The 15,749-nt window shown below is 45.2% G+C and overlaps 1 protein-coding gene across 14 annotated transcripts in view; it reads right to left on the bottom strand.

The window, feature by feature from the left end:
* The window catches only part of LOC126082032 (zinc finger protein 699-like), a 28,262-nt gene extending 12,839 nt beyond the window's left edge, over window positions 1-15,423 (bottom strand). For 6 of the 14 annotated variants that reach the window (XM_049894358.1, XM_049894364.1, XM_049894367.1 and 3 more), the window contains exons 1-2: window positions 15,119-15,423; window positions 1,006-1,257 (exon numbers count right to left, since the gene is read on the bottom strand). Coding sequence is in view for 1 of the 14 variants with exons in the window: in XM_049894369.1 (XP_049750326.1) it covers window positions 1,006-1,008 (3 nt within the window). In the remaining 13 variants the exon portion in view is untranslated. Of the gene's footprint in view, window positions 1-1,005; window positions 1,258-2,868; window positions 2,989-9,686; window positions 9,882-10,338; window positions 10,481-10,709; window positions 13,491-15,118 lie in introns of those variants that run through there. The other 8 variants (XM_049894370.1, XM_049894369.1, XM_049894357.1 and 5 more) reach the window with 7 other exon arrangements.
* Between the last annotated feature and the right edge of the window lie 326 nt (window positions 15,424-15,749).

Here is a 15,749-nt window from a genome sequence, read left to right as displayed (position 1 = left end):
TCATGTAATTAAGTAGAAAAAATAACATGTTTTACTTTTGAATTTTTACTCCTACCTCAGTTAAAATAGGCATTCCTCTGTATTTGAGAAGTTTATATCCATGAAATTAAAAAATTCTCAGTAGAAACACAAACTGATCTAGAAATTTGCTTCCAATGGAAACTGTAAATGCAAGAAGTTAAATACACCTCGCACGTGTTCAGCTTGTCTAGCAAAAAAGAACACTTTTATTTCAGATTCCCATTCAAGACTGTGGAGAAGAGTTGAAAATTACAGGGAGTCACCGCCAGCTCTATAAGACGGGTGGGAGATGGTTGGGGGACAAAGACTTAGACTGGGGAAACATGCTTCCCACGTACCTGAAAGCCTCAAGGAAAAAGCATCCCTCAAAAAGGACAGATCTGGAGACCCTACACAGGTGAACTGTCTGCTGCCTCATTTCACTGGTGAATTCATGAGAGGACCAAGCCCCACCCAGGACCCCACTAACAGTCAGGGCCTTCCGCTACTAACTTTCCCCCATTTTCTACCACATCACACCGCGAGAGAGGTGGAGCTGTAGTTTTAGAACTGTGCAGAAAAGGCTCCAAGTTCCTGCGGGAACCCAAGAACACCGTTTGCAGGGATAAGACAAGGATGGCTTTGAAGGACCTGGGGCTCCTCAACCAGAGCTGCTCCAGCTTCAGACTGTGGTCAGAAGCTCTGTCATTCAACACAGAAAACCAAGGCCCAGGGCGGGGTTGTTAAGGCCCCATGATGCCACCTCACCACATAAGGAAGGTGACCCCAGGCATCCTAAGCTTGAAAATCCACGTATGGGTAGAAGGGCCCAGTGACAGTGGAGCAGGGACTCAGGATCCCTTTTAGGGCTCAGTCCCTCGGCTTCCTCTGCCACCTCTTTACCTCACTGAGGAACCTCAGGGCCTGGAGCACACAGTCCCCCAAAAATTCATATCCAGCCTCACCCCTTATAGTAACAATACCCCAATTCTCTGTAGTACTCACCATTTTCTGGCTCCAGCTTCTGGAAATCTAAGTGAACGTGCTCTTTAAGCCCAAGAAGCCACTTCAGGAAGAGGGACGGGAGTTGAAGCAGGGCCACACTAGGCAGTCTGCAGGCAGATGAATGATGTTTGGTCTACACAGCCAGTCAGAGCAGTTAAATCCTTACTTGTGATTGTGTGGATGTATAAGATGGTTGTCCTTAGTCCCCAGCTGCCTAGAATGGATCATCTCTCCCTGCATCATACCTGGGACCTGAAATGGAAGAAGGAGACAGTGTTGAGTAAGGAGAGAGTGACAAGTTCTTGGCCTTCACTTCTTTCCCTGGGCAGAGTCCCCCCAGGCTCAAGGCCAAGCTCCTCTCTGAGGGCATTTGCATTTAAGACTGAACCTGCTCCAGCCTCCAGCATATACACCTGCATTCTTCATGCAGCCCCACAGGCCTCTCCCCTGGCAACGTCACAGAAGGAGGGATTTCCTCACCCTAAACCACAAGATGCATCCAGGCCGGAGCTCGTGAGCCTAGCTTCCCCCAGGAAACCAGGGCTCCAAGGCTTAGGTTGGGGGTTCACCTATGAGGTTAAGGGCTCACCTTTGTAGAACAACCTTGTATTTTTATTTGATACCAACATGGGTGAATTTTCAGGGAGAACATATTTTTCAAGTTCAAGTCAACGACCTCATCATGCGTCACTGGTTTTTAATTACATACAGTTGAAACTCTTCTGCTGTGCTTTTTTAACTTCATTTCATTTATAGCATGGTAATATGCTATCAGTGTTTTTCCTGTAGATTTTGCAACTAACATTTCTTTCTTCCCCTTGAGCTTTTTAGGTTTTTTATTTTCTATTTTTACTCTCTGGCCACTCTTTCCAGAAATCTGGACGAATTCCTGAACACATTCTCTTTCAACCTTAAAATGATCGGCCAACCAACTAATCAGAACATCACTAAGTTTTCTCTCAGGAACAGTTCCCATGTTGTTCCCGTTTCTCTCCTCCCCACTGCCCCGGCCATCTGGCTCCTGCTCTTTTCTTTCCTGGTCTCCATGTAAACGTTTTCTCTCTCATGATCTGTATACCAGTGGCTCCTCTTCAAGCATTATTCTTCCTTTTATTAATTATCAAATAGCATTCTCTAGTTTTTTAATTCACCTCCTATTTCTATAATATTTTTCAGCATAAACTGGGAGCTTCTGAGATATAGAGAATCTCAAGCCCCACTCAAGATAACGATCTGCATTTTTCACCAGACCTGGTGAACCCACGACCCAGCACTCCCCGCTCTAGAGCCTGCAACTAAGGAAGGAACGTTCTATCACTGATGCCCCGTCCCAGCCTGCCCACCCGCCAAGCCCACACCCCTCACTAGACTGGCTTTGGTGGTCCAGCAGGGCCCTGCTCACCTCTCCCATCCTCTGGCCCATGCTGGACTTATCACCAAAGGTAGATGCTACCCCAGTCCCTCACCCCCATGGCTAAGGAGAAAGGCCTGGGCAAAGAAGGGCCCAAGCACACACTCACAGCCATCTCCAAAGTAGAGTGCATACTACCAGCGAAACTCCCCGCAGAGGTGGAAACCCATACACCAGGAGATAGAGAGAATCCCTGCAGGGGCCTGGGCCAGGACAGGGCCATCCCATAACGCACACACCCGAGGGCTGCCTCCTTCCCGTACTCCCCAGCTCATGAGTCTGAGGTTGTCTAGTATCTTGGCCTTCCTGGAAAGACAGGGAGCTGTCTCCCACACCCTAGAGGTGGCCAGAGCTAGAGGGAAAGGGGTGTCAGAGGCCAAGGTCAGGGGAGAGGCCGTTTGGTACCCGGGAAGGATTCAAGAAAGAGGGGCTGAATAAGCCACTCCCCCTACCTTGGCTGGAGCCTGGGATGGAATCCTGGGAAGAGGCTGATAGGTGGCAGATAGCACACGATGGGGGAGGGAGGACGATTGACCTGGCCTCTGGGGTGCCCTGGTCATGGCCTCCTTCTCCTAGAGGGAGGGGAAGAGACAAGGTCCTAGCTTTCACACCTATACTGGAGACTGTGGGTTGTGGCCCGCCAGCAGCCTGGAGAGAGGCCACAGACAAAAGGCGTGTGGTGGGGAAAGGCTGTGGTGGGGGACAGGAGCAGGGGTCGTCAGCCAGGGACGGCTAGCTGGAGTTCCACTGTGCTGACCTTTCCCATGCTCAGGAAGCTACAGAAGGCCAGGAGGCCTGAGGTAACAGTGACAGGATGCGGGGAGTGGAGGCACATGAGGGCCCATTGCAAACTGATCTTCAAAGGCCAGGCTACTAGAGAAGTACGCAGCCTGTTTGAGACTCCTTCCCACGCACCACCGTCATGCATGTTTGCCTTGTGAAGTTCACCGCTCCTCCTACCCCCAAGGCCAGGCTTCAGTCCCAGGGCTCTGAGGCAGGCAGGGTGTGGAGGGAGCTCAACCTCCAGGCCCCGCCTTGGCCAGCTCTTTCTCTGAAGCTTGATTCATTTTTAACTCCTTCCAGAAAAGTGTCTTAAGGAAAATGCCAGAGCAACAAAAAGCTGGTAACAGTCATGGACACCACCTCTCATCACCCAAGACATATACAAAAGGCGAGTGTGTCAATGGCATTTACAGAAATGATTCCCAGGGGAATCAAATGGCAAATCCCTTAAGTGACATCTTCTGGAACTTAAGCACAGTTTGTGTGTGTGTGTGTGTGTGTGTGTGTGTGTGTGTGAATGTGACGTCTTTTTTCTCCTCTGGCTACTTTTTTTAAAAGTTTGTTTTGTTTTTAATAATCAAGACATCATAAAGTTAACAAAATACAGAAAAAATTGCCCTGGTAAGCTATAAACTCTCTTAACTGGGCAGGTTACCCAGAAGGTAAAGGGTAACTTTCTATGGCCACCCGGTGAGAGCTCTACAACCAGTTTATTTATTTCTCTTTCTCTCTCTTTTTAATTACGGTACTTTAGATGAAGGTTTACAGAACAAACTTCAGCACAGTTTTTAAAAAAAGAAGGGATGACTTTCTGTTGTTTGTAAACCTGGAACAAACAAGACGACTTCAACAGCACCCACAGATCCCAACTCCTCATGAACTTCTACCACTCTCTCAGAGGGGAGGTGGAGGTGGAGGAAACTCTGCAAGGCCCCCCAGCACCCCACGTGGCAGACCCTCTGCTAAGGCTGTTCCATAGTCTGAGGGCAGTGACTCAGTGTAGGGTGAGAGACCCTCTGTCTGGCAGGGGCACAGCAGATACGGCAGGACTCTAATCTGAGGGGGATAGCGCTTCAGTCTCTATGACCCAGCCTGAGGGAGGGGAAGTCGAGAGCTGGGTGGGTTCCAGGCTGCTCGGGAGGCCTAAAACCTATGAGATCAAAGTTAGAGTTCATGGGGGACATCCAGCCAAACTACAAGACTGCCTACGGCTGAGGTCTGGCAGCTGGAGGCCGGAGAAGCCAGGCAGTAGAAATAAACCCATTTTTATTGTTGGTGTTTTAAGTTCAAGCCAATGGGCTGAAACATACCAGTGATTGGGAGGGGACACTTATTCTTTCTATAAGGCCAGTAATACCCTAGTACCAGAGCCAGAAAAGATACCACAAGAAAAGAAGACTGCAGACCAATATGCCTTATGAATCTAGGTGCAAACATCTTCAACGAAGCAAACTGAGTCCAACCACATATTAAAAGGACTATACACCATGATAATGTGGGATATATCCCAGGAATCGTTCAACATAAGAAACTTAAAGTGCCTATCAACGGATGAATGGATAAACAGATTATGGTATGTTCACACAACGGAATACTACACAACAATAATGAACAATGGTGAATCCGAGAGACATCTCACAACATGGATGAATCTGGAAGGCATTATGCTGAATGAAGTTAGTCACGAAAGGACAAATGTTGTATGAGACCACTATCATAAGAACTCAAGAAAAGGTTTAAACCAGAAGAAAACGTTCTTCAGTGGTTACGAGAGTGGGGAGGGAGGGAGAGGAGAATTCACTAACTAGATAGTAGACAAGAATTATCTTAGGTGAAAGGAATGACAACACACAACACAAGGGAAGTCAGTACAACCGGGCTAAACCAAAAGCTAAGAAGTTTCCTGAATATAACCAAACACTCTGAGGGATGGAGTAGCAGGGGCGGGGGTCTGGGGACCATGGTTTCAGGGGACATCTAGGTCAACTGGCATAACCAAGTTTATAAAGAAAATGTTCTGCATCCCACTTTGGTGAGTGGTGTCTGGGGTCTTAAAAGCTAGCAAGCAGCCATCTAAGATGCATCAATTGCTCTCAACACACCTGGAGCAGAGGAGAATGAAGAACACCAAAGACACAAGGAAAATATTAGCCCAAGAGACAAAAGGCTACATAAACCAGAGACTCCATCAGCCTGAGACCAGAAGAATTAGATGGTGCCCGGTTACAACCAATGACCGCCCTGACAGGGAACACAACAGATTCCCTGATGGTATAGGAGAAAAGAGGGGTGCAGAATTCAAATTCATGTAAAAAGACCAGACTTAATGGTCTGTCTGAGCCTAGAAGAACCCCAGAAGACATGGCCCGTGGACTCTCTGTTAACCCAAAACTAAAGCCATTCCTGAAGCCAACTCTTCAGACAAAGATTAGACTGGACTATAAAACATAAGATAATATTGGTGAAGAGTGTGCTTCTTAGTTCAAGTAGATACACGAGACGATGTCGGCAGCTTCTGTCCAGAGGTGAGATGAAAAGGCAGAAAGGGACAGGAACTGGTTGAATGGACACAAAACTGGGGTGGGAAGGAGGAGTGTGTTGTCACATTATAGGGATTGCAACTAAGGTCACATAATAATATGTGTATAAATTTTTGTATGAGAAATTAACTTCAGGTGTAAACTTCCACCTAAAGCACAATAAAAAAAAGAAAAACAAAGTAATGCACCACATTAATGAAACAGAGAAAAAGAATCATATTATTATCTCAGTCAACACAGGATAGGCATTTGACAAAATCCAAGACCTTTCATGATAAAAGCACTCAACAAACAGGACACAGAAGGGAAGTTCCTCAATATGCTAAAAGGCATTTGTGAAAAACCCATAGCTAATATCATACTCCACACAGAAAGGCTGAAATCATTCCCCCTAAGACCAGGACAGACCAGTATGTCCATTTTCACCACTGCTATTCTACATTGTACTGGAAGTTCTAGCCGGAGTAATTAGGTAAGAAAAAGAAATAAAAAGTATCTAAATAGGAAAGGAAGATGATCTTAAAAAAAAAAAACAAAAAACCTGTTGCTGTTGAGTCGATTCTGACTCACAGTGATCCTATAGGACAAAGGAGAACTGGCCAGAGCGTTTCCAAGGAGCGGCTGGTGGATTTAAACTGCCTGGCTGGCAGCTGAGCTGTTAACCACTATGCCACCATGATAGAATCCTACATATAGAAGATTCCGAAGAATGTACAAGTACAGAGCTAATAAATGAATTCAGCAAAGTTGTAGGATACAGCTCAACACGCAAAAATCAGTTGAGGTTCTATAAACCAGCAATGAACAACTTCAAAAAGGAAATTATGAAAGCTCTTCCATTTATCATAATGTCTAAAAGAAAAAACATATAGGAATAAATTTAACCACAGAGATGAAAGACTTCTATGCAGAAAACTAGAAAACACTATGGAAAGAGATTAAAAAGACCTAAATAAATGGACGTCCCTCCAGAAGAAAGGCCTGGAGATCTACTTCCAAAGGTCCCAGCTACTGAAAGCCCTGTAGAGTGCAGTTCTACTCAGAAACACATGGGGTCACCACGAGTCAGAATCAACTCAAAGGCAACTAGTTTTTTAGTTTAAATAAAGGGGAAAATATCCTGCATTTATGGATTGGAAGACTTAATATTGTTGAGGTGTCAACAGTACCCAAAGTGATCTATTGATTCAGTCACTGCAATCCCTATCAAAATGCTCACAGCTATTTTTGGAGAACTGGATAAGCAAATCCTGAAATTCCTATGGAACTGCAAGAAGACAGAGATCGATCCAAAGCAGTCTTAAAAAGATGAACAAAGTAGGACAATTCAACATCCCTATTAAGAAATGTATTATAAAGTTACAGTGATCTAAACAGTCTGGTTCTGGCACCAGGATAGACATCTAGACCAATGGAATAGAACTGAGAGCCTAGGATAAACCCACACATTTACGGTCAACTGATTTTCCACAAAGGTGAAAAATCCATTCAATGTGGAAAAAAGTCTCTTCAACAAACGGGCCTGGCAATACTAGGCCTCCACATGCAAAAGAATGAACTTGGACCCATATATCACACCATATATGAAAATTAACTCAGAATGGATTAATGACCATATATACACTAAAACTTTTTTGTTTGTTTGCTTATGAGAAGGCTTTATTTAACTTCAGTTTTGCAAAAGCCAGTGAAAAATTAAGAAGAAAGAGTCCTTGAAACTTTTTTGGGGGGAAGGGGAGGCACCAGGTCTTTTTTTTTTTTTAATAATTTTTATTGTGCTTTAAGTGAAAGTTTACAAATCAAGTCAGTCTGTCACATATAAGCTTATATACGCCTTACTCCATACTCCCACTTACTCTCCCCCTAATGAGACAGCCCGCTCCCTCCTTCCAGTCTCTCCTTTAGTGACGATTTTGCCAGTTTCTAACCCTCTCTACCCTCCTATCTCCCCTCCAGACAGGAGATGCCAACACAGTCTCAAGTGTCCACCTGATACAAGTAGCTCACTCTTACCAGGTCTTTTAACAAGACTTGCTAACAGACGTCTGGCTTAAGGCTTCTTGGAAAGACAGGACTGGCAGGCACTGTCAGCCCATCTGTGCCTTCTGTGCCCTTTGGCATCAGCCTTAGATCCCTGCATTTATATTATTCACTTTCTGTAACGATTTTATCCTTTTTGTCAAGACAGATGTCTCCGATTCCAAGGAACGTGTGAGAAAAAAATGAAGACTGTCAGATAAAAGTACTTATATAAGGGATATTCTGATTGCAGAAATTTGTGTTCTTTGAACAAACCATGTTTTTTTGTTCTCCACAACACATCATTGTTCTCTTATTAAAGCTCAGTTTATTTGAATACAGGAAAACAAATAAATTGTTATTTCAGGTAGACTTTGAAATTATTTTGGCTCAGTTGGTTTATAAGCAGCATCCACAATTGACCTGACACCATTTTTGTGTGTGTGGTTTAGAATAGAGTATCTTAAGTTGACCCTCCGTTTGTGAAGAGAAAAAAAAAAAAAGGTGTTTTAAGACAAACATTTTGTGTGTGTGTGATTTACTTTTTCTTTTCTGTTTTGCTTTGTTTAAAGTGCTTGGTTGCTTCTTTAGCGAATTATTTTTTTCTGTTTCTTCTTCAGATGATTCTTGGAGAAACCCTGTTTGTTTACTTTAACCTTCTGCACTCAAATTCCTTTATTAGGAACAACTACATAGCTGCTATTTACCAAGCCATTGGAAGTTTTTTATTTGGTGCAGCTGCTATTCAGTTCCTGACTGACATTGCCACGTATTCAACAGGCAGACTGCGGCCTCACTTCTTGGATGTTTGTGACCCAGGCTGGTCAATGATCAACTGCAGTGATGGTTACATAGGAACCTACATATGTAGATGGAACACAGAAAAAGCTAAGGAAGGCAGGTGAGTTGTACATCGCTAACGCTTATTTTATCTTTTGTGTTCTTGGAATAGAAGGTTTCAGCGACTAGAAGATGAGCCACCTGCTAGCCTAGAGAAGCTGGTGCTGGTGTAAGGGAGGTGAATTGAGACTATGTATTTGACCCATTCTCTCTCCTCATTCTTTTTTCTCCCATTTTATCCTTCCCCTCTGTTTAAGACAGTTTAAACGCAATTCTTTTTGTCTCCAGTGTATAAGAAATGTAAAAATGGAACTTAGAGATCATTTATCCAGGGGTCAGCAAGTTTCTTCTTAAGGGGCTGGGCAGTAAATATTTTAGGCTCCGTAGAGCATACAGTCTCACTCTGCCCTTGTAGCAGAAAAGCAGCCGTAGGTAATACTTCCATGGATGGGTGTAGTTATGCTTCAGTACAACTATTTAAGCAAACAGCTGCCACGGGGGTCATAAAAACTGTAAAACTTGTAGGGTAAAAATGTATGGGTAGTACTTAAGGATCTAGATTTTGACGATAGATTCTTAGATGTGACATCAAAATCATGGGCAACAATAGACAAAATAGATGAAATGGATTTCATCAAGATTAAAAACTTCTGTACATCAAAGACTTTACCAAGAAAGTGAAGGTACAACCTAGAGATCAGAGAAAATATTTAGGAATGATGTATCAGATAAGGGCTTAATATCCAGAATATATGAATAATTCCTACAATTCAACAACAAAAAGATAAACAACCCAATAAAAAAATGGACAAAGAACCCGTATAGACGTTTCTCCAAAGAAGATATACGAATGGCCAATAAGCACGTGAGAAGGTGTTCAAAGTCATTTGTGATTCGGGAAATGCAAATCAAAACAAAAACACCCACAGTGATGACTATTATTAACGGTAGCCATTTAAAATGGTACTGCCTTTTCGGAAAACACTTTGGAGATTCCTCAAAAAGTTAGGCGGCATTGGTGGTTCAGTGGTAGAACCCTTGCCTTCCGTGTGTGTGAGCGACCTGGCTTTGACGCCCAGCCAACGCACCTATAGCCACCACATGTCCGTCAGTGGAGGACGTATGACTTTATGATGCTGAACAGGTTTCAGCGAAGCTCTCGGACTAAGACCAGGAAGACAGGCCTGGCGATCCACTTCTGAAAATCAACCAATGGAAATCCTATGGATCACAATGGTCCATTTCATTCCTCAGTGCGTGAGGCAACCGTAAGTCAGGGCCAACTCCAAAGCAGGTAACGACATAACATACAAAGGGAAACGTTAAAGAATGTCAATTATGTTAAGAGTGATAACTACACATACTGTACGATATATTCTTACATAAATACAGTGAATAGGGGTCTACAGTATCACGAATTGTTGAGAGTAACACTAATATAGACCTCAGGTGTGAGTCTTGAGCTTAAACCCCAGGGTATTACTGTCTTAGCCAGGACTGTAGGTAAAAGCCACAGGGGTAGAAGACCAATGCAAAAGGGGAGATTAATTGTAGTATCTCTCTCTCTCTCTCATCAGCAATGGAGGAAGGTTTTCATGACATTTTTCTAAGGCCCAAAATTACAATCAATGTCCAGAATCTCTCAACACAAAACAACAATCTCATTGGTCAGGCAGGAATGTTTTTGTGAGTAACAGAACACCAGGAAAACTAAAACAAGTAAGAATTTTACCATTTTACCTTCTCATAATGCCAAGTCCAGAGGTTACACTGCGGGGTGTGACAGGTGCTCTGAGAAGTGATCAGTGACCAGGCTCCTTCTTCCCGACTACTCTGCCTCCACTACCACACGACCCGCATTCTCACTGTGGCAAGGTGGCTGCTGTCTCAGAAAGAGTAAGGTTGAAGGATGAGAGAAAAAGCCTACTTTTTCCTTCTTAAGCTTTGCATTGTTTCCACGGGAAAATATGAGACCCAGTGACTTTGTTACTAGCAAGTTCAATGTCAAATAGCCACCCTTATTATAATGGAAAATGAGGACACTGATTGTCCAGTGGTAGAATTCCCACCTCCCACAGGGGAAATCCAGCTTCAATTCCAGGCCAACGCACCTCTTGCGCAGCCACCGCCCATCTGGCGGTGGGGCCTTGCATCTTGCTATGATGCTGAGCAGGTTTGAGCGGAGCTGAAATATAGGTCTGTATAAGATTAATTCTGAGCAAGTTACATATCCCTAATTTTAATCTATGATTAAAGCATACAGACCAAAGTTAATCAGTTGGCTACCAGGGACTCAGGGGAGGGGAGAATGGGGGATATTGCTTAAGGGGTACTGAGGATATGAGAGCAACTGTGGATTTTTTATGTGTGGATGATAAAAGAAACATACAAATGAAAAAAAAATTCTACAAGTGGTTTTCTTTAACCAAGTGATAAATATTATGACACCAAGTGACGTTTAAGTTCTCCGATGAACCAGAACAATAATTCATCCCGTTACAGATGACAGAGTCAATAGGAGGCTTTAACGAACGGTTAGGGTGTAACCTTGTGATCATAACAGAAAGGATCTCTCCTCACTTGAGACAGGACAAACCTGTCAGACTCTAACTTGCTGGGATGGTTAAGGTTGTGTGTCAACTTGCCTGTGCATGATTCTCAGTGGCCTGGCAGTTATGATGTAGTTTGGTAGCTATGTAATAATGTAATCACCTCCATGATGAGATCTGTTTTGAGCAGCCAATCAGCTGAACGAGTTTCCTTGGGATGTGGCCTGCATCCAATATAGGTGGACTTTCTGGCAAAGCTCTTGATCCTGTAGCTGGCTCCTGTTCATCCGACCTCCAGTTCTTTGGACTTGAGCTAGCAGTTTACCTGCTATCTTGGGATTCATCAGCCTTTGCAGCCTGTGAGCCAGAGGCCTGCTGTCTGGACTGCCCTCTGACCTGCCAGTCTTGGGCTCACCCTACAGCTATATGAGTCAGAAGAAGCCTCTAGCCTGACCCAGGGACTTGGGACTTGCCAGCTTCCACAAGTGCGTGTGACATTTCCTTGATATAGATCTCTCTCTCTATATACATATATTTGTGCACTTCACTGGTTTTGCTTCTCTAGAGAACCCTGCCTAAGACACTTGCCTTGAGTCAAATATCTTAATAAATGGCAGAATGCAGGTAGTTGGGTTCTAGAATTGAACCCAAAGAATCAAAAAGTCAAGTAAAATACACACCACTGAATGGACATAGGCAGAGGGTTTTCTAACCAAGAAAACTTGAAACAAGTTAAAAACCAACGACAAAGAATTAGTTAAAAGGTCACTATATATGCACACTCATCTGCATATACATAGTCACTATTTTTCCTACTATTAACATGATGTTGTTGTTGTTAGATGCAGTCAATTTCAACTCCTAGTGACCCCATGTGCCCATAGGGTTTTCTAGGCTGTAAAAGCAGATTGCCAGGTCTTTTTCCCACATAGCAGCTGCATGGGTTAAACACCAATCTTTTGGTTAGCAGCTGTGTGCTTAACCATTCCACCACCAGGGCTCCTTATTAACATGACAGTGTAAAAATATTTAAGGCCATGAAGAAATATGTAGAACTGATTTATGAGATGATAAAACATTTTTTATAGAAACCTACGGTACATGCATTCCAATCACTGGTAATTGTCAATGCGTCTTGATTGCATGTTTGATCAATTTCAGACTGCAGAAGTTGGTTAAAAATCTTCAATTGCTTCACTTTTTGGCATTAGTGGTTGGTGTATAAATTGGAATAACAGTCATATTAACTGGTCTTCCTTGTAAGCCTGTGGATATTATCCTATCACCGACAGGGTTGTACTTCAGGAGAAATCCTGAAATGTTCTTTCTGATGATGAACACAATGCCACTCCTCTTCAAGCTGTCATTCCTGGCATAGCAGACCATATGATTGTCTGATTCAAAACAGCCAACCAGTGCATTTCAGCTTGCTAATGCTGAGGATACCAATCTTTATGCATTCTATTTCATTTTTTGATAACTTCCAATTTTCCTAGATTCATACTTCATATGTTCCAAGTTCTGATTATTAATGGATGTTTACAGCTGTTTCTTCCCATTTTGAGTTGTGCCACATCAGCAAATGAAGGTCCCGAAAGCTTGACTCCATCCATGTCTTTAAGGTTGAGTCTACTTTGAGGAGGCAGCTCTTCCCCAGTCATATTTTGAGTGCCTTCCAATCTGAGGAGCTCATCTTCCAGCACTATCTCTGACAAGATTCCGCTGCTATTCATAAGGGTTTCACTGGGCGATTTATGGATGCAAGAAATTTGGAAGACAGCTACCTGGCCAACGGGCTGGAAGAGATCTATATTTGTGCCCATTCCAAAGAAAGGTGATCCAACAGAATGCAGAAATCATCAAACAATGTCATTAATATAACATGCAAGTAAAATGCTGCTGAAGATAATTAAAAAACGGTTACAGCAGTACACTGACAGGGAACTGTTAGAAATTCAAGCCGATTGAGAAGAGGACCTGGGAAAAAGGGACTATCATAGCTGATGTCAGATGGATCCCAGCTGAAAGCAGAAAATATCAGAAAGACGTTTGCCTGTGTTTATTGACCATGCAAAGGCATTTGATTGTGTGGATCATAATAAATTATGGATAACATTGTGAAGAATGGGAATTCCAGAATGTTTAATTTTGATCAGGAGGAACCTGGGCATAGTCCAAGAGGCAGTTGTTCAAACAGAACAAGGGAATACCACATGTTTTAAAATCAGGAAAACTGTACATCAGAGTTGTATCCTTTCACCAGACTTATTCAGTCTGCGTACTGAGCAAATAATCCAAGAAGCTGGACTACATGAAAAAAGTGGCATCAGGAATGGAGGAGGACTTATTAACAACCTATGATAAAAAAAAAAAAATTTTTTTTATGATACACAAAAGATGCAACCTCGCTTGCTGAAAGCAAAGAGGACTTGAAGCACTTACTGATGAAACTCAAAGACCACAGTCTTCTGTATGGGTTACACCTCAAATTAAGAAACAAAAATCCTCACAACTGGACTAATAAGCAACATCATAATAAATGGAGAAAAAACTAAAGTCGTCAAGGATTTCATTTTACTTGGATCCACAACCTACACCCATGGAAGCAGCAGTCAAGAAATCAAAAGATGCATTTCACTGGGCAAATCTGCTGCAAAAGACCTCTTTAAAGTGTTGAAAAGCAAAGATGTCACCTTGAGGGCTAAAGTCACCTGACTCAAGCCATGGTGTTTTCAATTGTCTCATATGCATGTGAAAGCTGGACGATGAATAAGGAAGACCCAAGAACTGATGCCTTTGAATTATGGTGTTGATGAAGAATATGGAATATACCATGGACAATTTTTTTTTTTTTGCCAGAAGAATGAACAAGTCTGTCTTGGAAGAAGGATAGCCACAATGCTCCATCAAAATTAGGATGGCAAGACTTGGTCACAAGTACTTTGGATATATTAACAGGAGAGACCAGTCCCTGGAGAAAGACATCATACTTGGCAAGGAAAGAGGGTCAGTGACATGGACTGAATTGTGTCCCCCCAAAATATGTGTTATCTTGGTTAGACCATGATTCCCAGTATTCTGTGGTTGTCCGAGGATTAGGATGGGATTATAACACTCTTACCAGGTCTCATCCCTGATCCAATGTAAAGGGAGTTTCCCTGGGGTGTGGCCTGCATCACCTTTTATCTCTCAAGAGATAAAAAGGAAAGGGAAGCGAGCAGAGAGTGGGAACCTCATGCCACAAAGAAAGCAGAGCCGGAGCAGAAGCTCCTAGTCCGGGAGAAGACTGATGAGAAGGCCGACAGAGAAAGCCTGCTCCTGGAGCTGACACCCTGAATTTGGACTTTTAGCCTACTTGCTGTGAAGAAATAAATTTCTCTTGGTTAAAGCCATCCACTTCCAGTATTTCTGTTACAGCAGCACTAGATGACTAAGACAGTCAGCAAAAAAGAAGACCCTCGATGAGACAGATTGACACAGTGGCTGCAACAATGGGCTCAAATACAGCAATGGCTGTAGGGATGGCACAGGACCGGGCAGTGTTTTATTCTGTTGTACATAGGGTAGCTATGAGTTGGAACGACTTGAAGGCACCTATCAATAACAAACCCCTCCAACTGTAGGTGGCTGGTGAACACTTTCCCTGAGGAGACACAAACGCAAGGGGCACTTTATGGAAGCAGCCCCTGCCCTGGGCCCTACCGAGCTGGGAGGGGAAGGGGACAGGGGCCCTAGCTAGTCTCAGCTGGTCACCTGTTGTGGAGGGCCATCGCCACTTTTAATGAGCGCATGGGAAAGCGCGACTTCCTGCTCCTAGCTCCGGGCCAGGCCCCCCGGGGGCGTGCCGCTGGCTTTGCTCACCCTCCCCGAGCCCGCGGACCCCGCCAGGCCGCCGGCACCCTCAGCCGCCGCCGATGGCAAGGGACTCGGGCAGCGTGGGGCGGCCGGCCGGGGCCTGAGCCCGCACTTACTGATCTCGTAGGGCATCCTCGCCCCCTTGTTAGCCCGCGCTCTCGGAGGGCCCCGGGCCGGTCAGCATGGGCCGCGCTGCGACTCAGACTCGCAGAGCTCAGGCCGGGGACCTGTCGGAAGGCGGCGCCGGGCGTGCAGCGCGGGTTGGGGGCGGCCGCCGGGGCTGGGAGCCGGCTCACGCACTTCCTTGTGCGCTGCCGCTGCCGACGCCCAAACCCAGAAGCGCGGCCCCGACCCCGGCTGTCCCGGCTTTCATCGAATACGTAGAGTCACGCGCTCGGCTCCGCGGTGCCCCCCCGGCGCGCCTGCGCGGCCTCGGTCCGCCACTACCCCGGCGGTCCCCGGGAGGCCCGCCCCGCCCTCCCCCGGAGGTCCCCGGGAGGCCCGCCCCGCCCTCCCCCGGAGGTCCCCGGGAGGCCCGCCCCGCCCTCCCCCGCCCTCCCCCGGAGGTCCCCGGGAGGCCCGCCCCGCCCTCCCCCGCCCTCCCCCGGAGGTCCCCGGGAGGCCCGCCCCGCCCTCCCCCGGAGGTCCCCGGGAGGCCCGCCCCGCCCTCCCCCGCCCTCCCCCTGAGGTCCACGGGAGGCCCGCCCCGGCCAAGCTCGCTTGAGATTTTAGCACCCTCAAAACCTT

This window comes from Elephas maximus, chromosome 8, assembly GCF_024166365.1.
Source record: "Elephas maximus indicus isolate mEleMax1 chromosome 8, mEleMax1 primary haplotype, whole genome shotgun sequence".
Taxonomy (NCBI): Eukaryota; Metazoa; Chordata; class Mammalia; order Proboscidea; family Elephantidae; genus Elephas; species Elephas maximus.
Note: the sequence above shows the minus strand (reverse complement) of the source record. Positions and strands in the feature narration are given on the sequence as shown.